The sequence below is a fragment of the Taudactylus pleione genome, unplaced genomic scaffold (genome assembly GCF_031769625.1).
Source record: "Taudactylus pleione unplaced genomic scaffold, aTauple2 ptg000967l, whole genome shotgun sequence".
Taxonomy (NCBI): Eukaryota; Metazoa; Chordata; class Amphibia; order Anura; family Myobatrachidae; genus Taudactylus; species Taudactylus pleione.
In genome coordinates, this window is record NW_028285368.1 from 10266716 (window position 1) to 10292833 (window position 26118).

Sequence of the window (26118 nt, forward strand, 5' to 3'; positions counted from 1 at the left end):
GCATTGTCATGCCAACAAAGTCATTGTGGTTGTAGAATGTGTCATTGTGGTTGTAGAATGTCGACTTGCTGACAGTATACCCAAAGTAGGGTATAGTCATGGCGCCTGGGTCATATGTACTACGCCCCTCTCTCCCCAGGTGTGCCAGGAAGGGGGCATGTCCATGTAGGGGCAAATTAAGGGAAAATAAAAATAAACATTAGGGGCAGCACCTTTCAGGTGCTGCAGGGTTACTCAGACGGCCCCAATTGCCTTGCAGGCTGCATCTGGCCCACAGGTCAATATCATAGAGGTAACTGCAGGGCTCCTGGGTGGTCAATCTTCTGGCTAATGGCACCCAGAAGTGCTCGCTAGATGGAACTGATGATAGCCTCCGGTTTGCCTTCCACAGTGGAACGCTTATGCATAGAACCAAGTCACTGAGGGGGATCACGGGACCAGCCCAGCGAGAACTGTCCCATGCTCCTGGTAGCCCAATCTGCCCCCTAGGTCCGTCGGACAGCAGCTCTCCAGAGAACTCGCCGGAGGCAGGCGCCTGGAGCATGAGCTCTGCCCTCGCTATGCCCCTGACCCTGGCCTATGGCTGGAAACTCCAGCTGTCAAAAAACAAAAAAAAAATTATACAACACACACACACATATTATAATATATATATATATATATATATATATATATATATATATATTAGGGATGTGCAGGCTCGGTTCTACTCGGTTCCGTTCGGTTCTTTTTACCGAATCTTATTGGCTATCCAAAACTCGTGACAGCTGAAACCCAATAAGATCCGGTAAAAAGAACCGAACGGAACCGAGTAGAACCGAGCCTGCACATCCCTAATATATATATACATCCACTGGACCGGCACTCTACTATCCTGATGGGTCGGTGCTCCGGTGCCCTCCGTAGTTAAGAGATCAATGCAAAAAATCAGCGGCACTTGGAGACTGAAAAAAGATCATTTAATGTGTGTTTAACACATATTAAATGATCTTTTTTTAGTCTCCAAGTGCCGCTGATTTTTCGTATGTATATATATATATATATATATATATTATATACATACATACATACACACACATATACATACACACAGGTGCAGTTTCTGCAATCACAAGGAGAGTTGTCGCCAGCTGGGACCCAGATAAACCAGACGCTACTGTGCCCTAGGATGTTGTTCTATGAACAGAAAGAGCTCAAAGTCAGATTAAAAAGGTGCCAAGTGGACCAAGATTATGGTCAGTGGGAGCCTTTGGTCTCCCCCTGGCTACGCCACTACAGGAATTTCCCCACATACACTGTACGTTTTATCAAGTACATACTTGCAACACTAAGAGGGGAAACGTTTCAAATCTTTGCCCATAGCAACCAATCAGCTTCTAACTGTCATTTATAGACTGTTCTAGATAAATGACAGAAATTGATTGGTTGCTTTGGGCAACTTCTCCATTTCATCTCTCTTAAAAGGCTTGAGACATCTCCAATCTGGAAAAAGACAAGACTGGCTTACAGCCGTGTGCCCAGCAAAACCAACTTAAACACCCCTTAATCACCACTAACTATAGGCATAGAAACATGCACACACATCAGGGCTGATTAACATAGTGCTATGTCTGTGGAGCACAGGAGGAAACCAGACTGAAGAGAGAGACAAAGCACTAACTTCGCACAGCTAGCACTCAAAATTCAAGCCAAGCAACCAATGTGGGACGAAAGCAATGCCAACTGCTGTGCCACATTACTACCCTTTACCAATGACAACATGATTGGTTGTTTTTAAGCTAAAAGACCTAATGATGGGCATATGAATTTGAAAGATCCAATTTTTACCGACCAAGGACCAAACATTAAATATCTCATGTTGTATTTATGAATCTAGGTGCTCATGCCATGGTTTATGTATTTAGAATTTAATTAACATAAAAGGAAAGGGTATAATTTCTTGGAAAAAGGCAAAACACCATACCAGCAAAATGTAGAGCTTCTAGTTAGCTTATGTGGCAAACCTATACTGAAATAGTTCACAGAAAAAAAATATTTTTGGGGAGATTTATCACATCTTGGAGAGAGATAAAGTGGAGGACTTGCTTAATTGCAACCAAACAGCTTCTGTCATTCTCTAGCACAGCCTGTAAAATGACAGTTTGAAGCGGATTGGTTGGTACTTTGGGCAATATTTATCAATGAGTGTTATCATTCACGCTTGATAAAACTCGTTGCGTATGATATATGGTGCTCCAGCCAATCAGCTCCCAACTGATGACAGTTGGGAGCTGATTGGCTGGAGCACCATTTATCATACGCAACGAGTTTTATCACTCATTGTGAATGATAAAACTTGTTGATAAATATTGTACCAACCAATCAGCTCCATTCATTTTTCAAACCCAGCCTGTAAACAGACAGTTAGGAGCTGATTGGTTTGTACTTTTTCTCTCTCCAAGGCTTAGTACATCTACCCTGGAGAGAGATAAAGTGGAGTAGTTGCCCAAAGCAACTGTCAATATACAAATTGAGAAAGTATATTTTTGGAGCTACATGTGTCTAAAGCGGATGTAGTTAAAAATCATGGCCGCCGATATACCAACGCTGGAATCCTGACCACCGGCGAATGATATCAGGATAGCGGCGTTGGCATCCCGAACGTCTGGACACCACGTAAGTATTACTGTCCCCGGGGATAGGTTTGGCACCGCCGGGGGTAGATTGGGTAGATGAAATAGAATTGTCTTTTGCTAGCTTCCAAAATTGTTGCAGTCTATAGGAGACATTAAAAATAATGGTTAGTATAATTATTCACAATATGGTAAGTGTACTTCTCAAGTATTCCAATTTAGGTGGATCTGATGGGATTATTGGACAGATCAGGACTTTTTAGTGGGTGGGGTCCAGCACTAGGTAATACAAAGACTTAAGAGCAGACAATACATAGGAGGACAACATTTAAAAAAGAACTCTTTACAACTTGAAAAGGATCTTATGAGCTTCTGGATACCCTGCAACTCAGCCACCAGCTTTCATTATAACCTGAACACACCTTATGCCAACAGCCTGCTTCAGCATTGCAAGCAACTACCAGGTGGATTGCGGCATTTTAATTTTTTAATGTATGTTTTTTGACCCTACACTGTTTATTATTCCTATACCACTGCCAATTTATCTCTACACCACTGTAGTATCTACCTTTTTTGAACACCTTCTCATCTCTAAGAATGCTTTATCCTTAATTTCAAGTTCTGCAACTTTAACAGCTTTAAACTCATTTTGTTTATTATATACTCTTGTAGTTGTGCCTTTACATCTACTAACATGGTTCTTCCTTTTATCTAATTTTTAGACATTTTAACTGTAATATTCCTGTATCTCACGCTCATCACTACTACTGCTGTTTTCTTCCCCCCCCCAATCCCTCATCTACGCAATGTCTCTCTTTTCTTCTACTCTTCTCCTCACTCAGAAGCTACATAATACTTTCCTCTACCACCAGTTCCCATTTCTTTTCTCCCTCCATAGTCTCCTCCACTTTCTCCTCTCCCTCCTCTATCTCCCTTCATCCCATCTAGTACTCTCCACCGCATCTCCCATAACTCATAAGTCCTGCACCCTACCTTTTCTCCAACTTACACCTCTTCTTCTCAACCCACACCACACTAAACCTCCACCTTACCCACCACCTGCTGTCACCCTTCCTCACTCAGAAGTCCACCACGTACCCACACTCTCCTTATCTCCCTGCTCTAAATCAATCTCAACCCCACGCTACAGCAACCCTAACAATCTCTTCCTCTCTCCTCCCAACTCTGTCACTCTCTCCTGTCTCCTCTGGAAAGCCAGTCCTGTCTATAATCTACTGGTCCCTGTCCATTACGGCTTCATATTCAACTCCTTCAATCTCCAGGCCATCACCAAATCCTGGACTTACCCATCTGATACCACTTCTCCTGCAGCTATCTCCTTTGGGAGCCTCACATTCTTTCACACTCCCTGGCCTGGAGGTTGCCACAGTGTTGGTGTTGGGGTACTTCTATCATCTGGTCACTCCCACCAACTCTTACCTTCTAAACTCTCCACTTCATTATTTGCATTCAATGCTCAGATCAGTTGCCTTTTCCAACTTCATCGAGTAGCTGCCTTTCCTCGTCCCCTGGCCTTAACTCAAAAATCCATGTTAACTTTGCTTCTTGGTTTCTAACCTTGAAATGGGCTCTCAAGACCCCTTTCTTCCTCAAAGCTTTCCAGCTCTCATCCTGACCCACTACTCCATGTTCCTTCCTCACAATCCAGCCCATCTGTGTCACCCCTATTTGTCTGCCCCCTCCCCTTTAGAATGTAAGCTCTCATGAGGAGGGCCCTCATCCCTCATGTGCTTCTCCCTCACTTACTCCTACTTTAATATACAACAGCACCTAACCCTTGGTTGCTGACACCATGCTGCTTATTTAAGTGTTATGCAGCCATGTATAAATCATGTATTTGTCCTGTGTTGGTTGTACTGTTAATAACTGTTTTTCTTGCGTGCTCATTTGTCTATGTACTTGTCTTTTGTGTGCGCATTTGTTTATGTACTTTGTAAGGCGCTGCGGAACCCTTGTTGCTCCATATAAATAAAGGATAATAATAATAATAGCAAAAAAAAAAAAAAGTATGGGTTCTGAGACTTGAAACCAGTTAGTGGACAGACAGCAGTTGACTCTTCATGAGTGTTGTCGCGGGTAAGCTCTGAGTTTACTTAACAACTCTGAAAGTGGATGCGCTAATTCAGTGTCAACAGTCAGTTAACAAATAACACTGGCTTTTAGTTGCTTGCTCTTGAGAGTTTTTACCATTGTGTAGTATTTATACTTTTATTTAAAAATCAAATAAATAGATGATTTTTTTTTATAATTATATTTATACTTGAAAAATATTTTCGCTTAAACAGCATTGTGGGTTATTGCACTTATCATTTGTATGTATACATGTTTTACATTTTTCCAACCAGACATTTCATTGTTTTAGAAAAGACCCAAGCTACAATAAATACTTCACAGCAAGATATGTGGCCACATCCCCGTGTAGCATGACCACACCCCCTGACCCTATCAAGGAGATCAAAGTTAGGATGTAGGTAAGATCAATTGTCCAGGCAGAGTATTTCCGCCTATATATTTAAAAAGATGGGGGGGGGAAAAATTAACCCCCTGCTTAAAATTTGCAATTTGTGTACACCTAATTTCTGTATGTCAGAGCAGCGTGTGGAAAGCAAGCAGTACAGTACTCACAATGCAATCATAGATTCAGCTGATGCAGGCAAGCTGTCACTGGGAGAGAGGAGAAGCTAGGAAATCCCCATTTCTTATTTGACAAATCTTTGTAAAGCATTAACCCAGAAATCTGGATAATTACACAGACACAGTACAAGAGCAACAGAGGCACAGCACAGTCTCCCTCCAGTATGTATCTAAATAGAAATGCCCCACATTAAACCCATCCACAGGACTACAGCACATACTGGAACATCCCACTTGGTTTATAATAAATAATGATGAAATAACGTTTATTTTCCCTGATTAGACCATAAAACATTTTGCAGATTGCTTATCGTGACGCTATAGTCATGTCAACAGATATTATCCACTGTAGAGTTTGAAATGGACGCTCAGATTATCTTTTCCAATAAGGTCATTAACCTTGGTGAGCAGCTGATCCAGCAAGCAGCCTGGTTCTTCTACAGTGTAAACACAATCAATAGCTGCAAATACATAGGAGAGACCTGTTCAGTAAATAAAGGAATGTATTAACAATTACCCCACTGCCTGATAGCCGGGCAATGAACACAATTACAGAATTGTGCCAGGGATTGAGCACTACAGTACAACAAAGCAACAAATCCAACACAGTGTGATATTCTAGCTGCAATGATTATTTTTATATTTAATTTGTGATCACAATGCTGCTATTATAGGGTATTTGTCCAATGAGAATAAAGAGGGAGAAAAACTTCATGCATCAACTTTGCAGCTGCTACAGGTTTTCCACAGCAAGACAAAAGAACAGACAAAGCCATATTACATTGTTATAAAAGTAATCTATAGCACTGTAAGCCACTGCCTAAACGGATAAAAGCGAATACCAGATTGGTTGACTTCTAGTATACTTGCATCCCTTAAGAAAAGAAGAGTAGTTGGACTGAAACAGAGAATACAGATCTCAGAAGTCTAGTAGCATAAAACCCCTGACATCTGCAATACTACAATCTCAGGAAGCTGTAACTTTCCACAGCCACCCCAGCAATAAGACAGAAGGGAGGACCATGCCAGCCAACTGACCTGGTTCCAGCTATCGACACTATTCATGATAATGATGATGGCTGACCTGATTAAATCCCTTGACAATGCGAAAATCTAGGACAGCAATAGTTACTGTATTGATCCTTAATTTTTGGGACAGTAGTGAAGGACTATCCTATCTTAATACACTTTACAACTTATCTTCTATTTTACCAGTTCACCAACTTATAATACTGTATTGAAAAAGAGTGAATATCAACCATAGAAAATAGAGTAGTTTGCAGAAATCTATGAACTTTATTTGTTCTAGGGAATGGAGGTCCATCAACTGATGAGCTAAGGAAAAAAGCCTCTGAGATCTCCAATTTTCAATTCCCCGCCATAATGCAGGTTGTGGGCTCGTACACGGTGAGGCACATGCGAGTTACATACATGACTGCGGTCAGCAGCTTCCCTCATGCATATTTTCAGAAGCTTGCTCATGTTAATCCCACTGGCAAAGGGGATGTGCATGCAGCAGGATGTGAGAACACCATAAGACCAGGTTCATTCAACAGAGCAAGAGAGCACACGACAACAAACGCCTGTACAATTAGGTAACAATGTGAAGAAACGGTGAATGATCAACATAAATCTCTAACTTTCCTTAAATTATTGTCTTTTCTCTTTTTTTACCCTTTCAAGTATATTAACATTGAATGAAATTGTGAAACACAACTGTCATCCTGTAATGCTACAACAAAAATAAAGTAAGCTGATTTTAAACGATTATGGAACAATGTATCCTTAATTTATTTATTGTAATTGGGGTCAACTATCTATTTCGGTCCTCTTGCAAAGAGTGTGAAATGAAAACGTAAGACCTGGCAACAAGAGGGGAGTTGACCGGGATAGGCGCTGTTAGGTGGTTGTTGATATCTGAGTTTGTTGTGGACCCGGGGTGGAAATAGGAGCAGACACCTGAACAGAGTATTAAGAGGAGGGTGATGATTAGAAACTGTAGTTAAGTATGTATAGGTCAGGGCTTGACAAAATTTTCCTAAAATCTAGGAGCCAGGATGAAATTGTAGGAGCCAGATCACTGACCCTCCAAAAAAATTAAAGGAGTAAGTAAGGAGCACAGCTCTGTGTGTTATGCAACCTTTATACACACTATGCTAGTCCACAAAATGGTCACAATTGAATGGATACAGTTAAATGGAGGCTCTGCACAGCTCCCCTGCTCCACCCTCCAGTAATAACTGACCACATTTAACGTAAAACAATGGTGCCACAAAATACATAAAAACTGCCCTCCCCTCATGGTCACACCACTATCCCACTGAAGCCGCTCCACAATCCCTGGCCACGCATAGACCCTACTACCGGAGAGCTCTATGCAGCCGGTGACAGGAGACAGTAGACAGCCAGGACGTACAGGAGGATCAGCGTAGACTGGGACAGACGGCAGGGATCAGAGCAGACCAGGATGGAGAGGAGACGGACACAGGCACAGCAGTCACCGCAGGCGACACTCAGCACATGCACTCTTGCACATGATATGAACACCGCAATACCATACCTCCCAACTGTCCCGCATTCAGCGGCACAGTCCCTTTTTTCTGGGACTGTCCCGCCCGCAGGCCACAGTGTCCCATGGTTGGGGGGGAAGTTGGGGAAAGCATACACTGCTGCTCTGCATAGCAGAGCAGTGGGTATGCAGAGCGAGAATAGATGCTGTGCGCATGCGCACAGCATCTATTCACAGCACGGGGGGGGGGAGCCCGGGGGCAGCCCAGCATCTCGGAGATGCTGGGCACGCCCCTTAGTGATGTAAACTGGGGGGGGGCATATCACAAGGATACACCCCCTTTACGATCAGGCCACGCCCCCTTTTCGGGCAGGCGTGCCTGAGGCGCGCGCAAGTCCCGACTCCCCGACGCAGAAAGTAGGGAGGTATGCAATACTATAGGCACGAAACTCCGCCAGAGCTGATGAAGATCTGCTTCCTCCCTCACTGCAAAATCTGGTAGCCAGGCAGCAAAATCTGATAGCCATGGCAACCTGGCCCCTGGGATTTGTCGAGCCCTGGTACAGGTAATGTCCAGGTAGTGGCAGAACAAATAAAAGTCTTTGTGATCCAAATGGTCACTGCAAGGCTGCAGACAGGAAAACAGTGCTGATTGATACTGGTGAAGTGAAATCCGGAGAGGAAATGGAGTAATTAGTATAGCAGCTGGTGATGAATTAAGTGGAGAGTTTGTACTGAGATAGCTCAGTGTGGAAAACATAGAGCTAGGTAAATGGAGGCAGTGTAGGTTCAGGGTTAACTGTACACACAGGTCCTTTGGCAGGGAAAGGGTAAATAGAAGGTGCAGGATGGTTCCAGCAGGAGACTGGGAGCAGGCAGAGCGGTGCAGGCTACTTGGAAGCTGGGATTCAGCAGGAGCACAGGCGAGCACTCAAACAGGCAGGTATACAGGAGCACAGGAACTCTCTCAGAGCATGCGCTGTGAAACACGATGCACTGGCAACCAAGGGAAGCTCTGAACTCCCTTAAGTACCCAGTGCAGAATTGTGATAGGTCAGAGAGAGCATGTGACACATCAGGACTGGAGCAGCTAAGTCACATGACCAGAGGCAAGATGGCGGCGCCCATACCAGAGCGGAATTGAAACACCACCAGGCCTACCCTGGCCAGAATGACAGTGCCTGCGGAACACTTCAAACAGCCAATGCCTGCCGCCAGACACCAGACCCTCCGCCGGAAGGACCACGCCACCTGTGGTCCCCTATGCCAAGAAACCCTGGTCGTGACAGTGGCAATCCTATTCCCTACAACAAATAGAGTTTGCAGGTCACAGATCCCTGCAAACTACTCTGTGTGCCAGGAGCTTGCTGGCAGTCAGACTGCAACATACTTGGTGGTTGCTTGGAGAATTTTTATGTTCTTAATGTTTACTGGTCTCCAGCAATGTTTTGCAAAAATCTGCAGTGAGGACCAACAAACTGCTGATACAGTAGCTGAGGCAATGACAGAAGCAGCAATCTACCCTCTAACAGTAGAGGCAGTAGCAGGACAGAATATTTTCTAACAAGTCAGAAACAGTTGTTGGATCTCATTTGTGCGTTTTAAAATAATCGACTATTTGCCTTATGTTATAGTTATGTTATGTTATTTTGCCTTATGTATGGTTCAAGATGATTAAAAGTCTAAGAAAATATCTATGACACTAGCTTTAGAATATCTGGGGAAAAAAAAGGCCTAGAGATCAAGATACAACTAAGACAATGGTATAATTTATTCGCTGTAAATGTCGGGAACCACTAGGGCCAGTGCCAAGCCATAAGGGTTTATTGTAGCAGCCAGGAAATCCAAAGCCAAATGAAGGAGGGATGAAACCTGGACTAAATCTACTGGAGACGGTCATGAGGTAATCTCTGAACATGGAATTGTATCTAGCTCTTGTTCGATGTCTTAAAGTGGCATTTATCAATACTGTAGTGGTGGATGCTAAAGTTAAGCCAGTCAACAATCTAGTAATGCTGCCATTAATATGCATTGAAAGGGGGTGTGGTCTACAGTAAATAAATAGACAATGGAAGATAGACAGGCAATAGGTCGATAGGGACTGAAGGTCGACACACTAAAGGTCGACTAGTAAGAAGGTCGACATGGTCATTAGGTCGACACTTTTTTTCCCTAACCCTAATTTTCACCTTAATCCTAACCCTCCGCTTGGTGCCTAATCCTAACTGTCAGGTTAGGTGCCTGACCCTAACCCTCCGGTAAGTGCCTAACCCTAACCTTCCCTCCTGGTGTCTAACCCTAACCGTCGGGGTAAGTGCCTAACCCTAACAAAAAAAAACAATTATGTCGACCATTTGTGTGTCGACCTAATGACCATGTCAACTTTCAGTACCTGTAGACCTTCTTACTAATCGACCTTTAGTGTGTCGATCTTCAGTCCCTGTCAATCTATTGCCGGTCTATCTTCTATTGTCTACCCAAACATTGTCTATCTATTTACTCTAGACCTAATGACCGCATACCCATTGAAAGATGTAGTCCAGGCTGCCCACTGTACACTAGAATCAATCACTGGAAAGTCCAGCAGAATCTTGGGGCCTATTTATAATTGAACAATCAGTATCTATTTGTGCAATTTGATCCCACCTGATCTTGTGTAGGAGAGTTGGTGGGGAAAATGCATAAGGCAGGATCAAATTTGTCCAAGGAAATTACACTGTATTCATTCTATAAAATCCTTTCATCTATACCTTAAATACGTAAAGGGGAAATTGATCAATTGTCGAATTGAAAAATGATCTATTCCTAGGGATCCGAATGAGAGCACTGAAAAAGAGTGATCTTCAAAGTCTCCCTGTCCAGGGTTATCCATTGCCTGATCTTTTATCTCTCCAAGTAGGTCTCAGAAAATAGCTTTTAGTAAAATGTGAATTGTCCTGACCCATATCGCCAATGATTCTTTGCAAAAGGATAAATGAGTCACTCCCATTCTGTTTATATAAGATACTGTAGAAGAACGTGCACAAAACCTAGAGAAAGAGCCATTACCAATCCAGTTGTCAACGTTATACAGCGGCCTTGAATTTACTCTGGGAACTATGTTCTGCACCGCTAATCATTTTTCTGGAGGAACTACTGGTGAGAAAGAATGGGTATCCAGCAGAAAGACTAATAAGGTTATCTGCTGAGACAGGAATAATACCACATTGTGGGCCTGATTCATTAAAGGATCGCTATTGCGATCACAGCTCCGTAATCGCATGCAGGTCTGCTGCGAAAATATGCTAATGAATGCTATTACAATGCCGTCGCACTGCCAGCATAGAGACGCCCACTGCCTCCCACTACCACGATCTCACATCCGTAATACCTTGCGGTCCTGCGTATACATCGGTAACATTGAGTACCATCTGCCCCTCATGCAGAATTACAGCAGCCCTGACCTCACTTAGAAATTACTAACCTTGTTGCACACAGTAAGCACTCAAACTGCGTATGCAGTCTTAATGGCTAACTTATGCACGCCAATGTAACGGCATTCAAACGGACAGGTACACCTGCGTTTCTCCAACCACTCCCCCGTCACCACCCCAAAACGCTGACTACCTGTCACTGACTCTGCGAAATCGCAATGCGATCGCAGTGTAGCCTTCATGGACTGCGATGCATAGGCATGCACAGTACGCAACAATCGGCCAACTGTGTGCTGTTGCGATCCTTAATGAATCAGGCCCTTTTTTCTTTTAATTATGAAACCTAGACTGCTCAGAAGTGATGGGCTAATCTTGGTGTCTTTATCAGGACTAGCTCTGAATGTACTGCTAGAATATAGTCCAGATATACTGTAAAATGCACTGGATACACTTCTGATGAAGAGGAGATGTGACAGACTTCATCACTCTGATCAAACTATACAGGCAATGGATGGGCCAAACACCATCACTTCCCACTAGAATAGGTAACCCCTCCAATAAAACCTTAGAAAACACCTGTGATTTAGATGATTCAGCACTGCATGGAAATGGAATGGATAGGTTCTTCCAAGTCTATTATGCAATAATCTTTCGATAGTAGATAATAGGTAGGGAATATATGGCTTTAGGTAATGATTTAAAGGCCTGACATTTAGAACTGCTCTGAAACAACCATATTGCTTTTGTACAAGGAACATATGGCTTATAATAAAATATATGTATGCCAAACCCCATACATCAACAACGTAGCCTGGGGCTCAAATACTAGGGTTATCCCTTGATCCCCTAATGAACATACAGTAGAAAGATAATAGTGTAGAACCCTGGGTGCTAGGACAAGGGAATGAGAGATACAAGCAGGAACATAAACAATATATTTCATGATAGCAAAGAGCAACTGCTCGAAACGCGTCAGAGCTCATGCAAGGTATTCACAACCTGGTTTTCAGTACGCCACCATTCAGACACAGAGTAAAAATTCAGATTTACACTATGTGCAATCCAATGCTGGAAACTATCTGAAAAGTACATCTGAAGAGAAGTATATTGTTTATTTTCCTATTTGTGTCTCTCATTCCCTTGTCGTAGCACCCAGGGCTCTATACTATTACTTTTCTATGGCAAACATGGATTCTCTATCCCTTTTTCTCTGGGTCTGCTAATTCTATCTTCCCCTGGCCTAAGGCCTGCTTCAGGACTTCATCCAAATGATGGTGTTATCTCTGATGCAGCACCAATTAAAAGTAAAGTTAAGCTAACTAAAATTATTTTTAGCAACCACCTATCTGTAGTTCTTCCACATAAACAAGGAGTCCTTCAGAGTATTATGAATATTAGGAACACTTACCAAGATTCCCTCCCCTCCTGGAAATGTTCAAGTTGTTGATAATGGTTTAGCACCATGGACAGATTAACAATGATGGTGAAGCTAGCTTGCAGCTGCTCAGCCATAGAAGCTCCAGATGAACATTCCTTGTGCAGACGTTGCTTCTAGAGGCAGTTTGGGGTTCAATTTTGACATGCTACATGCCCAGCGGCTCTGTTCTGTGAGTTTTTGAGGCCTATCGCTTCACTGTTGCTGCTCCTAGACGTTTTCACTTTACAATAACAGCACTTAAGATGGGTACACGAACAATGGGGCGACCCAGCGATGCGATCAAACATCGCCATACACACTACACAAGCCGCTGAATGGCGATACAATATATCGTTACATGCTTCATGTAACACTACGTCATCCGTGGAATTTTCCCATTTGATGTGCTGCACATCAGATGGGACGATGCAACCACACAATTGATCAAACGAATTGGGTAGATTTGCCTGTACACACTATACGATGGTCATTGCGATCCTTTGAGGATTGCAAGAACGGCTGATATATTGAATAGTGTGTACCCACCTTCACAGTTGAATGGGGAAGTTTTAGCAGTGCAGAAATTTTACAAAGGGACAGTTCCATGCTGAAAATCACCTATTATGCTATTGTTTGACTATGGAGATTGCATTGGCCATGTAAGTTGATGTAACAGGATCAGGATTTCTGTAATGCCAGAGTCCTCCCATGCTTGTTGGTCCAGTGTCACTAAACTAAACATGCACTGACCAGATGCGGTGCATGGTGCTTGCTCTTCCTCCCTCCAGCTATCAGGGTGGCGGTGGGGTCTTCTCTCCCCACTCCTTTCTATAGCAGCAGGTAAGTGGCTTTTTGAGACGTTTATCCTTGAGGTTAGCTTGATACGAGGCAGACTATTCAAAGTCCTTTTTCCTGTTGTAACCAGAGTATCAGGACTCAGGGAGTGCTTCAGCAGTGGATGGAATTACAAAGCTGCATGCAATTACGTTCTTGCCGCAAAAACAATTTGGACACATATGCATGTTTATCAAAATGTGGCCCTACCAAGTTTAGTGACTCCATCTATTGTATTTCATAGTTGGCTGCAGCAGTTCATTTTAAACCCCATGTTGTCAAGTATCTATAGGAACAGTCTTTAATGACAGATATGAGGAATTAGATAATTCGCAGATGGAGTCGATTGTGTTGTCTAGTTTGCTTACATTCCATAGAATGACACACACTACAACCATTGTTATTCTATAGAAAAGGCGAGATAGTGAGCCATGTTCAGCAATGGCAGTTACATGCAACAGTAAATGCTAAATGTAACATGCACTTTGGATAAGGAGGTCACTGAGCACCTGTTAGAACATTTTTCATCCAATGATATGATAAAGGTGGCAAAGGGTATTACATATGATCTTTGGCAAATGCCCTCCCTTCCTACCTGATAATAGCACACACCTAAATAGTCAGAACCTATGCCACTTACCTTTAGCACTACTCACTACCTGGATCAGGAGAAGTCCGAGACAGGTTGCTGCTGACTGCAGCACTGAAGGTTGTACCCCTTTCACATCGCCAAAATAACCCGGGTTGTTGCCGGGTCGACATGATTTTAAAATGCATAACCCGGGACGGCCGACCCGGTATTTCAACCCGGGTTAAAAAGAAGGGTTAAACACGGGTCGGACCCAGGTTATTTGGCTCCTAAATGGTACAGACCCGGGATATTCGACCCAGGTCTGAGAAAATAGTGCGGATTGGCTTTTTCCTGTCTGTTCTGCACTGCACACTTTGGGCCTGATTCAGGCCTGGTCGCAAGCGCTGAGCGCTCGCAACCGGGTCGATGTTTGCCCATTGGCAACCGGCTCCGTCGTGCGCATGTGCGAGACCCGGCTAGCGACGGGTGCTCCGTCGCTCCGGGTCTCGCACCAAAAGGGGGTGAGCTGTCGATAGTGATTGACAGCTCGCCCCGTTTGGTAGGCGGGCAGGAGGGGGTGGCTGGCCAAACGGAGGCGTTCCCGAAGTGATGTCACAGAAATCTCCGGCAAAGTGCTAATTAGCACTTCAGATCTGACCCCCTATGTACTAAGGGGGTCATTCAGACCCGCTCGCGAGCAAAGGACGCTCGCAAGCGGGTCGATGTTTCCCCACTGCGCATGCGCACGACGGAGGGAGCTCCGTCGTGTGCATGCGCGAGACCCGGACTGCGACAGCCAAGCTGTCGCTCCGGGTCTCGCACCAAAGGGGGCGTGCTGTCGATGGTGACTGACAGCACGCCCCCTTTTGTGGGCATGCCGGGGGCGTGACTGCCAGACGGAGGCGTTCCCATGGGAATGCCTACCGTCTGAAGCCGGCCCCACTAACATCAGTAATGATGTCAGTGGGAGTGATTCTGGCTCTGATAGAGCCAAAATCACTCCTGGGCTTGTGGAAGCGAGACCCTACCGCAGGATCTCGTCGCAAGCCCGATGGTCGCGATGGTCAAAGACCATCGTGACCATCTTTTTGGCCGTTCGCATAAGCTGTGGGTGGTCACCCACAGCTATGCGAGCGGCCAGGAGGCCGCTCCAAATTTAGCTGGGACGGCCCTGATTCAGAGCGAGCGCTCTGGTCAGAGCGTTCAGCTCTGAATCAGGCCCTAAACTCCAAAAAGCAAAGCTTTTCAAAGTTTAGTACCAGTAGTTTATGCCATATTCAGATGGTGTATACTACTGTTTGCCTATGGGGGCTCCGGGGGCAGGAGAGAGATCTTTCGATCTCTTTTTTGCAGCCCCCGGCCAGTACCGGAAGCGGATGCTGTGCATACGCAGTGTCAGCTTCCCCTGGGGAAGTCTTTCACTTCAGTGAAAGACTTCTCCTAAATGCCGGGGATATAACTCGTGGGCACAGCGGTTACCACAACCGCTGTCCTTGCGAGTTCCCAGTAGTACATAGCCGGGATATTTTCATTAATATGAAAATATTCCTGGCGGCAGTACCGCATTTATGAATACATAGGCCCCTTAGGGGTCTATTCAGTAACAGTGATGATGTTGGCATCTTCACAAGTTTTTATCAACAACGACAATTTATTGCTGCTATTCAGCAATATTTTCTACAGGGACTGCGGTAGCGGTAACACACTGTCCCTGCGATGTCACAGAAGGGATTTGTTTTCGGGATTACGAAAACAATCACTTCTGTTTGTTCCCCTACGCATGCTCAGTCATGCGCTCAGGAATAGTCTCCGTCCCTGTTTGCGGTGACCGCCGACGGGTAAGTACAACTCCAGTCTGTCCGAACTGATTGACATGTGTATACATGCTTTATACTAGCCTGTATATTTATGTGCTTTTATATTTAACATTTATATATAAATATAATAGCACATAAATATACATGTATACAGGCTAGTATAAAGCCTGTATACACGTCAATCAGATTTGGGAGGTTTAACAGGCTCTAAAGTGACTTACCTGTCGCCGAACACGAGGGACGGAGAATGGGCGGGCTTACAAAATGCTGCAGGGACTTATGGGAAAATTTCCCTCTGTCCCTGCAGTTTTCGGGATATTTAAGTATTTTCCTCATATAATGCCATTCTGAGATGGCGTTATATAAAGGAAATATTTGTCGAGTCATTTAACGCTTTTTGCTTTGCTGAATAGCAAAAGGCATTAAAGCACTGTAGAGATCAACGGCTGATCCCGACAGTGCGGTACTCAGCGAGATGGGAATTAATGGAGAAGATAATTACGTTATCTTCTCCATTATCCCATGGCTGAATAGGGGATTTACATAAAAGATATGGAAATCATAGTTTCTGTATCTTTTATGTAAAAAAAAAAAAAAATCAATGCTAAATAGACCCCTTAGGGGTATATGTATCAAAGCTTGATGTGAGAAATATATCACCAGCAAATCAGCTTCTAACTTACATTTTGCAGGCTGTGTTTAAGAAATGATAGTTTGGAGCTGATTGATTGGTGATATAGATTTCACAATTTTATGTCACATCAAGCTTTGATACATATGCACCTAAGTGAGTTAGTGTCCTGTTTCACATGTCTAGCAGACCAGCACAGAGTAACACACCTGTCCAGCTTAGTCTATGCATGCACCTGGTTGTATTGTTGGTCTGCTGTGAGTACCGTAACTGGCTTTATCATAGCAAGGATCACTATACTGATGACAGCAGATAGCTTGTCTTCCAAGTAATAGCAGCCTGCACAGCAAGTACACAAAGCAAAAAAAAGGTTGCTTGCAATAGATGAAAGAAGCAACTTCCATAAAGTAATGAAGAGAGGCCAGGCCACTATACTGCATAGAGGTGATGGGGGAAATGATTACTCACTAGGGTCCCGATGCTCAGGAACAGCTTACAGCAGATTGCTTTCTATGCATGCATTTGATGATCTAGCTTTTATGAGGAATTGCTGTATCAGTAACATATTTTAAAAAGGCAGCAACTAATCCATTACCATATTAAAATCGTGTAGTCAATACTTTAGAAACGTTCTAAATAACGCTGGGGGAAAAAACAACCAAAAACGTAAAGAGTTAAGGAAAGAGTAATTCAACAAGTCCCACCCAATGAGAATAACATCCCTACACATCAGCTGAGAATTACCTTGATTCTCTCTACGCTCGCCTCCAGCTTTAATTGCTCCACCAGCCTCTGCATAGTGCTCAGGTTAGAGTTTGATGACATCTTTATCCAGATGAGCAGGAGTGTGGTTAGGAACAAAGTGCACCCTGCAGCTGCTGCTCCAACAGATAGTAGTGTATTCCTCCTGATGCTGCTGCCTGGACGGATCTAGGCAGGAAATGATCTCACAAGCAGCTATAAACTAACAGATCCTAGCCCTCCTACCCATCCAGCACAAAATTGCAGCTCCTAACTATGCATTGGAATAGATTTTGATTAGGGCGCCACCTGCAGGGAAGGATTGAGATAGAAATGCAATCAAAAGGCAACTGTAATGCTGTAACAACGAAAATGTTATCAAGATGAAATAGTGTTGTAATATTTAGTTTCAACTTAAATGTAAATTAGCTGTGCATTGTTTTTAAAATAACTGCATAGCATTTAGTAGTACTGTATGTCTGATGATTTCTTATGATGCTTCCCCTATTTGTTATTTTGCTCATTTTCTAAAAACCTGCATTTGTCACTTACCAATATAGGGCCGTAATCAGTTAGGCTGCAAAAACCCGTTATCGGTGATACTAAAGTATCGTCATCGGCTATACTTTATCGCCAATGACGTCATTTTCGCAGGTTAGTCTTATCCCCGTATTCAATTTTCCCGACTTTTCACCGGAAAGGTGCAGAATTGGGGTTTTGGGGTGCAGACTTCCAAAAACTACCCTGCACCCCTTGGACAGTCCCCCAAAGTTATTCTGTGTCAAACATTTTTAAAAAAGGACCACAGGACTACCCAAAAAAGATACTTTAAGTTTTGGAACAAAAAAAAAATTGGGGGACGAACTTCTAAACTAGCTAAATAGACTCAGGGGGTCCCCAAGTATGCGGCAGGTGTTTTTTTGATTGCAGGTGGTAGCGGCAGGTGGATTTTTCATGATTTTTAAAACGACACATTAGCCACTTTAAAATATGCTAGTACCCATTTTCATGTACCCCAAATTTGATGGGACACCTTATATTTCCCCCAAAAAGTTGCTAAATGCTATTCTTCACCACTTTCCCAAAGACGCTATACAGCACCTATTGACAGGGCCGGCTCTAGGGGTGTTCGACCTGAGCGGTTGAACAGGGGCGCCACCCATCCCCAGTATTCCAATCTCAGCGGGACAGTACTGTCCACCTGTGGGCCGAAGTGGCCCGCGGGTGGTCAAATCGGGGGGTGCCGGGACCCCGGAGTCTGAATGGATGTTGTGAGCATGCGCACGGCATTCATTCATTGCCGTGAGAGGGCTGGTGGAAGCCCAGCTAGTGAGGCTCCCCCCAGCCTGATGTTATTTGAAGGTGGACATGCCCCTCAGAGAACGTCACGTAAGGATGCATGGCCTATGGTAATTAGGCCACATCCCCCAATTTCGCACAGCACTCGGCAGGCACAGGGCGCTATTAGCCCTGGAGCCGGCCCTGCCTATTGAGACCGTTTAAAGAACCCACATACCTTTAGCAGGGCTAGTGATCCCCCATGTCAGAGCATCTTTTAGGGGGTGTCAGCCTGATTACCCCTAAAATGACAGGACTTTTCGACGATTTCCTTTTCGCCGGGTCCCATTTTTCCCTGAAATGAAATTGAATACAGGGAATCGCGGGGAGGAGCGCAATAACTTTTCACTTCCAAAACCTCCGATGATGGTGAAAAGTCCGGCAACGGACTTTTCGGCTCAAATTGAATATGGCCCATAATATCCTAAGTGGTTTCAACTGACAGATGTTCACATCACAGATAGCAAGATACTAAAAAGAAGAAGAAATATAAGATATGTGTGGGATTCAAATATTCTCAGTGCTGTACTTTGTGGTACTATAAACATACACAATAATAATTACACTGTGTTTTATTTTCATTTGAGCAAATCACCAGCCAGTGAACTGTATAGAAGAATTAATCATTAGTTTACCTAAACTTGAAAACACTATAGGGAAGATTCCAAAAAATAGCTGAAGGAGTGATAGTATTTTCTCCTACACAGAAATGTACAGTATATTTAATCTTACATAAAATATATAACATTAATAAAATACATCTTGATTATTATAATAAGAATTGTGATGGTCTCTATTTAAATTAAATATGTTTAGGACATTGTTATGAGCTTTCAAATTATCTACTACTGCCGTTAGGGCAATATTCTGCTGCCTGAGGGCAACTGCAGACTACACCTGTATCCACAGTTCAATGCTGAGCAATAGTCCTGATTCAGAGGTAAATGCTATGCCGATGTTTGCGCAGTTGAGCCATTATCAGTAAACTATGCATGTGTCTAAGTGGCACAGCACATGCGTCATGGTACATTATTGTACTCACTAGCAGCGACTATTTACTTGCAGTGTGATTGACAGTCAGGGAGTGTTTGGGGGAGGTTACGGGTAGTGGCGGCAAAGAATCCTGGTGTGTTGCCACCATTTCAGGGTCATGTCACACCCTGTGACTGCGATCCAAAGAAATGGCAAAGAAATATGGCTCAGTCGTCTTCATTCTGCGGGGCCATAGGCTTACTGAGGACTGCAACAATCTAATGATCTGTGACCATTGCTGTGCCGGTATATGCAGATGCTGTGACATATTACGCAGATGATTGAATTTGCAAAGCCGCAGGTGGGCGTCTCAATACATTCCTCAGTATCTGCAACATTAGCAGCGGCAGCAGTGGCGGCAGCGGTATTAGTCTACAGCTCTGAATCAGGCCCAATGTCGCCTCCATGAAAAACACAGCACTAGAATCATATTCATCTCTTTTATCAAATTGCGTACATCACCTGAGGCATGCAGGAACCTTAATATACAGTATGATTTGTATTTCATATTTCATATATAGTGCTTCCTTACTCTAACAAGCTGGCGCTTTCCTTCAAACCCACAACTGCAGGATTATGAAAAATGTCTTCAACAGACAGACACTAGGTACAATTATTTTCTTTTAGGGATCGCCCATAATATTGTCCCGATAACTGTCATTTATATCTATACTAATATAATAAGAACGTTGTGTCTGTCTGTCTGTTCCAAGTTGGCGCAAAAACGACTTAACCGATTTTCCTGCAAACTGCATCGTTTTGTAGTGGAGACTCCTGGAAATAACCACACTTTGTTTCATCTCGATCTGTCTCTGAGCAATAACAAAAACACAAGATATTGACATCATCAATGTAAGAGATAGGTGTGGTACCATGCACGAGGCTGGTAGGGGGAGAGGTGCTTTGGGCCTGCGATCACTTGTATAGGACATAGCAGTCTGTGCACAGGGCACACATTGACATTGGTGTGAGTGGTGGGTGAAGACGCTGCTGCCACCAGTCTGTATAGCGCTGCTGTCACATGGGCCCCTCCCGCGACAGTGCCCCTATACAAAGCAATACAGGTATAACACCTCACATAAAGAAAAATGTTGGCAGAAGTGATTTCATCCTGGGCGAAGCCGCGGGCAACAGCTGGTTTCTTATAAGAGAATATCTATCGGGGACAGTTTTGAAGGGTCTCTTGCCAAAATACAAGCTCCGAATAAAGCCATCCCAGGGAAGAGTAAAAAGTGAACTTATATTTAATGCCATAACTTTACTTCTAGGTTTTGACCCCACTAGCATGTGTATGCACGTACCTTAGACCATGTTTGTGCAAGCATAGGTTCCTGGAGAGGGATCAGGGCTACATAAAAATTAGTCATCTAAAGATTGCCCCTTTTCGTGGTATCTGTAGAAAAGTATATGAGCTGCTTATGTGATTGTAAAGAGCAGGACAGTTGTAGATAGCTCTGATATGTGAGGGCTACCCTCTTGTTAAATAGCCCACATACTAAAATATTGGAGAAATACCCCATAAATCACCTATTTTCAGAGGATTTACAGCAGAAACGGTTGTGTTTGTAAAAAGGGTACAATTGTGTTTGTCTAAAGCCAAAAACTGATAAAGCTGCTTATCTGATTTATAATACTATAAGATGTCTTGGCATCCCATGGTAATACAAGACATATGAAACCATTGTATGCCTGATACACTGCACCACAATGAAAATGTTTCGGATGTGATAATAGTTACTTCTAATTGATTTCAGCATGCAAAGAATGAACATGACATTTAAAACTCTCAGTTAGCTCTGAGTACCAAGATATAGCCCATTTATGACGATGTAGGGGTATTCCTAGTGAAGTGGGCAGAATGGAGAGAATCTTACCAGCAATCTGCGTTCCGCACAGAGGGGGCGGGGCCTAATGACCCAATTATATGAATCAGTTATTTGTCCCCTCCCCTATTCAAATATATGCGAGTCACGGGATTACCCACACAAGATAACTGTGGTGCACTGAGTGACAAGCATAGTGAGCGATTCCACCAAGACATTTCAGCAATGGAACAAAGATATCAGGGTAGGTGATCACTACTGTTGGACAGTGACAAGAGATGCCCCAGAAGAGGAGTACAAGCGACAAGCAAAGAGAAAGCACCCCCATGAATAGGCCACTATATTAGATAGTACTTGCTGTATGTTTGTTTCGTATGCTGTATGTTTGTTTTGTTCTGTGTTCTTATTTGTGATTGATTGAATTAAAACAACTGTTATTTATTTTCTATCAAGAAAATATCAGATTATATTAAAATAGCTGTTCACTATGACTATATTACTAATGTACATATAGCATAGTGCAAGTAGTGTAGCTCAAAAAATAGAGCTAGTAAAAACATTCTGAAATCATTTGTTTTTCTTGACCTCAAATTAGTAATGTATGACTATTTTTAGAAAGGAAACAAATTAAAAGTATTAATTTGTTGTACAGTGTAATATTTCAGAGCTGTATCATGTGACTGTTTCAATAATAAAGCTCTGAAGATGGTGTGTGCTATTTATAGAAATTACAGATAGTCTGTTTAATGTTCCAGAACTGAAATTCCATTGCTGAGTTCTGGGAATTCTCCACTTAATAAGAAATGTCAGACCTTCCAAGCTCAGCCAGGTAAATAACTACAGCTGGGTATGTAGAATATATGCTTGGAATAATTTTTTTTTCCGAACTTAAAAGATTATTGAAACAGGGTAAATATAGTACACATAAGTATTTCAACCTTTGAAGCCAAATGTTTACAAATATCCTATTTAGAAAAAAAAATTGTCATATGGTCAATGTTATTATGAGTTTAATTTATAGCTTTGATCTTTTCTCCTCGTTCCCTGCATCCACTCACCTTGTCTCTCAGACTTCTGTGTAGTAATAAAGGCTTGGATCTCAGACTTCTGTGTAGTAATAAAGGCTTGGATCTCAGACTTCTGTGTAGTAATAAAGGCTTGGATCTCAGACTTCTGTGTAGTAATAAAGGCTTGGATCTCAGACTTCTGTGTAGTAATAAAGGCTTGGATCTCAGACTTCTGTGTAGTAATAAAGGCTTGGATCTCAGACTTCTGTGTAGTAATAAAGGCTTGGATCTCAGACTTCTGTGTAGTAATAAAGGCTTGGATCTCAGACTTCTGTGTAGTAATAAAGGCTTGGATCTCAGACTTCTGTGTAGTAATAAAGGCTTGGATCTCAAAGACTGTCAGAAGTGTCATAAAGATCCACAAAGCGCAAAGGGATGTTGTTAGAAAGTGTTACAATCAGCATCTACCCTACTTTAGGTGCAGCAGGACAGGGACCCTACCATCACCTTTACTGTCAGGGACCCTACCATCACCTTTACTGTTAATAGACCATGGATAGGAAAGGCATTAACTCTCCTGGTGCAATAAAACAAAGAACTTTCACCAGTGGAACTACGTAATGATGATTTCTCCTTCAGACTCTCTTAGGGATCTACAGTATGTACGAATAATAATTGTCACGGTAGGACTAGGACTTGGACTCGTGGTGGAACTTGGAGAGGTCTTCAGGGCAGATTGCTGGTACTGGAAGGATGCAGGTTCCAGAGGGGTATTATTCATGTGTGGCCCGCTGGCAGGTGATAGCCCAGCCGGAGGTATACCCGACAGATATGCTGAGTACAGAAAACTGGTAACTGGCTGACTGGGGAGAAGCGCAGACTGTTTGGACGTCAGCAAGAGTCCCCCTAGGGGTGGTAGCCTGGAGAAGCACTGCTGTCTCACAAAGGTCTGACAAGAGTAGATGGAGCCTGGAGCAAGCAGGGTCTGTGGATAGTAGCTAGGAACAGGTAACAGCAAGGGAGCACAGAGAACTAGCACCCAGCTTGCACTAGGATAAACGTTGCACTGGCAAGAAAGGACTGCTCAGCAGCCCTTAAATACCAAAGGAAGTGTATGGTTGCTAGGATTCCTGATAATGCTCTGGCTGGATTGGCTGAAATGAGTCACCTGATGAAATCCAAGATGGCGGCGCCCATGACGCGCTGCAGCACTGCCTACAGTGACCCAAACTGACACCTGCATTCAGGACTCTGTGTCTACATGACCCTGAAGTATGCAGTGCTGACCTCCAGATGCCCGCGCCCCCACCAGAGGGAACCCGCCACAGCGTCTGAACAGGTAAGGCTCGCTGGCCCCAGACAGACACAGACCTGGTTGTGACAATCATGGACCAGCCGTAATTATTCTCTACCTAATTCACTGGGGATATTTAAATTTTTTATAAAATTATCCCGGCTATGTACAACAGGGAACTCTCAGGGAGAGCGGTTGTGGTAACCACTGTCCCCGCGAGTTCTATCACCAGCATTTAGGAGGAATCTTTCACAGAAGTAAAAGTCTTCCCTGGGGGAAGCTGACACAGCTTCTGGAACTGGCCGGGGATTGCAGGGGGAGAGATCTAAAGATCTCTCTCCTACCCCTGGAGCCCCCGTGGGCTTACAGTAGTTTACACCATCTGAAGATGGTGTAAACTACCGGGGCTAAACTCCAAAAAGCTTAGCTTTTTGGAGTTTAGTACATTGTCAGACCCACTGATAATAATTTTTCTGTGAAATCTCCTGCATTGTGCTATTAGTACACAGGAACCATACATAAAATTATGCAGAAACTTAAGTTTCTGCATCATTTTATGTAAAAAACAGCTTCATACATAGGCCCCACTGTCAGTGACCTTACATATTATTCACACATACATAAACGAAACCTGTTATAAAGTATATGTTAGAAGTAAACAAATAATGGGACACATACACCTGTGATTAATTGGGGCAATTCGGCGTTTTGCATCTGATTGTCCAAAAAAATACTTAGGGGTCACTGATCCTGCCCCACAAGTTATTAGATTTGGTAAATCAGGTTGTCCAACATGTTGGATTTCACCAACCGAGTGAGGCTTCAGATTGCTAGTGTATGATACCGATCAGCCACTTTGCAGACCGTTACTAGTAACATGATGATCCTTTCACGATTAGCAGATCCAATCTTTGGTGAAAATAATCTGCAAATCACTGTGAATCTTTTTTTGTGTGTGTTTGCTGATGTATGGGCCCCATTAGTGTAGACTTATATTTTGTTGTTTATTAAATACATGGAAAGAATGAATAAATAATAAAGGTCTTACAAATATTTGGTGAGTCCCACAGCCTCCAGAATAGCAGGTCACCCTCCCGCATACTGCCCAATTCCTAGTGAAATGGGCAGGACTGGGAGCATAATGATGTGAATGGTAGCATCACGTAGAGAGGGTGGGGAGGAATTACATGATTTACCCACTCTGTCGGCAACAGGCTGCACTGATTTACTTCCAATGTATCTGCTGTCAAGGGCTCGCTTCAACAGACCTCCCAGTCCCTACTGGAGCCCAGTATTTTCCTCACTCCAGGAGTTACCCTGCAACAAGTACTACAGGCAGTGAATGACTGTGTCTATTATGTGATTGCTAAACTTAGGGAGGAGAGGGCAGATTTGCCTTTGCTGAGATAATGTCGTATTGTTTGTGTCACTCGTGTGCATGGTGGACATCCATCCCGAGTCTCATGTGGGGCAGCTAGCTGCTCAGTGCCTGCTTTGTTTCGATTGTTTTAAGGACCATTATGCTACGGAATGGATTTCTTATATTTTCACATGGGCCTCAGAGTACCTTCTGGCCTAAGCTGCTCTATCACGGAGATGGTGATACTTCTGTACTTCCTTACCTCCATAGTTCTACCCGGCTGCTTTCTGTTCCAGTGGACTAGCATTTTGGAGCCCTTTACTTGCTTACCTGGCCTTTCATCCTGCACTCTGGGCGGTATCTGCTGTGTTTCTCTATTTCTTGGAGAGACTGCCACTTGACGTGTCCACTGGACCCCGAGCTGCTGTCAGATGGCTGAATGAATTACAATATTTTCCTCCTGTATTGTAGAAACCTTTTCATTTCTGTGCTGTACTTTCCAGTGCTAATCACACTTCCTCATTTTATGTTACCCTACTTATGTTATGTTTTTGTACTTTTTGAATATTCTGTACGTGTGTCTGGACTTTTTGGTTTCAATTGTTCCTAATTCTTGCCTATCATTCATGGTTCTATTTATCTTGCTAATGTGGATAGTTTCCCTTGCTAGTCAACTAGACATTGCTTTATTAAACATTTCTTTTCTTCTTTGTTTGTACCAAGGCATTTTATTGCTGGGGAGCGCTTTGCTCTAAAGCTGCATAAACACGATACGATCTGAATAACCAACGATATCGCTGAACGATATCCCTTGAACTTTCTATAGTGCAGGAAAAAACGGTATTGGGTGTGTAATGTCTCATTTTTACCAGGGACCAGGTTCGTATTTGATCAGAGGGGCAAGCAATGTGTTTCCCTTTTAAACAGACATTTTATAAGGGTACAACACTATTTTATTATGCAAGAAACAATTGGCAGATAACAGCAGAGCCGTAACTAGACTTTTTGTTGCCCTGTGCCAGAAAGAGCATCAGCGCCCCCCTCATTTTTCAAAGGGACATAAT

General features: G+C 43.3%; 1 protein-coding gene across 1 annotated transcript in view; it reads right to left on the reverse strand.

Moving 5' to 3' along the window:
• GNG10 (G protein subunit gamma 10) overlaps positions 1 to 17437 on the reverse strand; it is a 35732-nt gene extending 18295 nt beyond the window's left edge. Inside the window, exon 1 of the mRNA XM_088460084.1 lies at positions 17204 to 17437. Within this exon, the coding sequence (XP_088316210.1) occupies positions 17204 to 17284 (81 nt within the window). The 5' untranslated portion in view covers positions 17285 to 17437. The remainder of the gene's footprint in view (positions 1 to 17203) is intronic.
• Positions 17438 to 26118: the final 8681 nt, after the last annotated feature.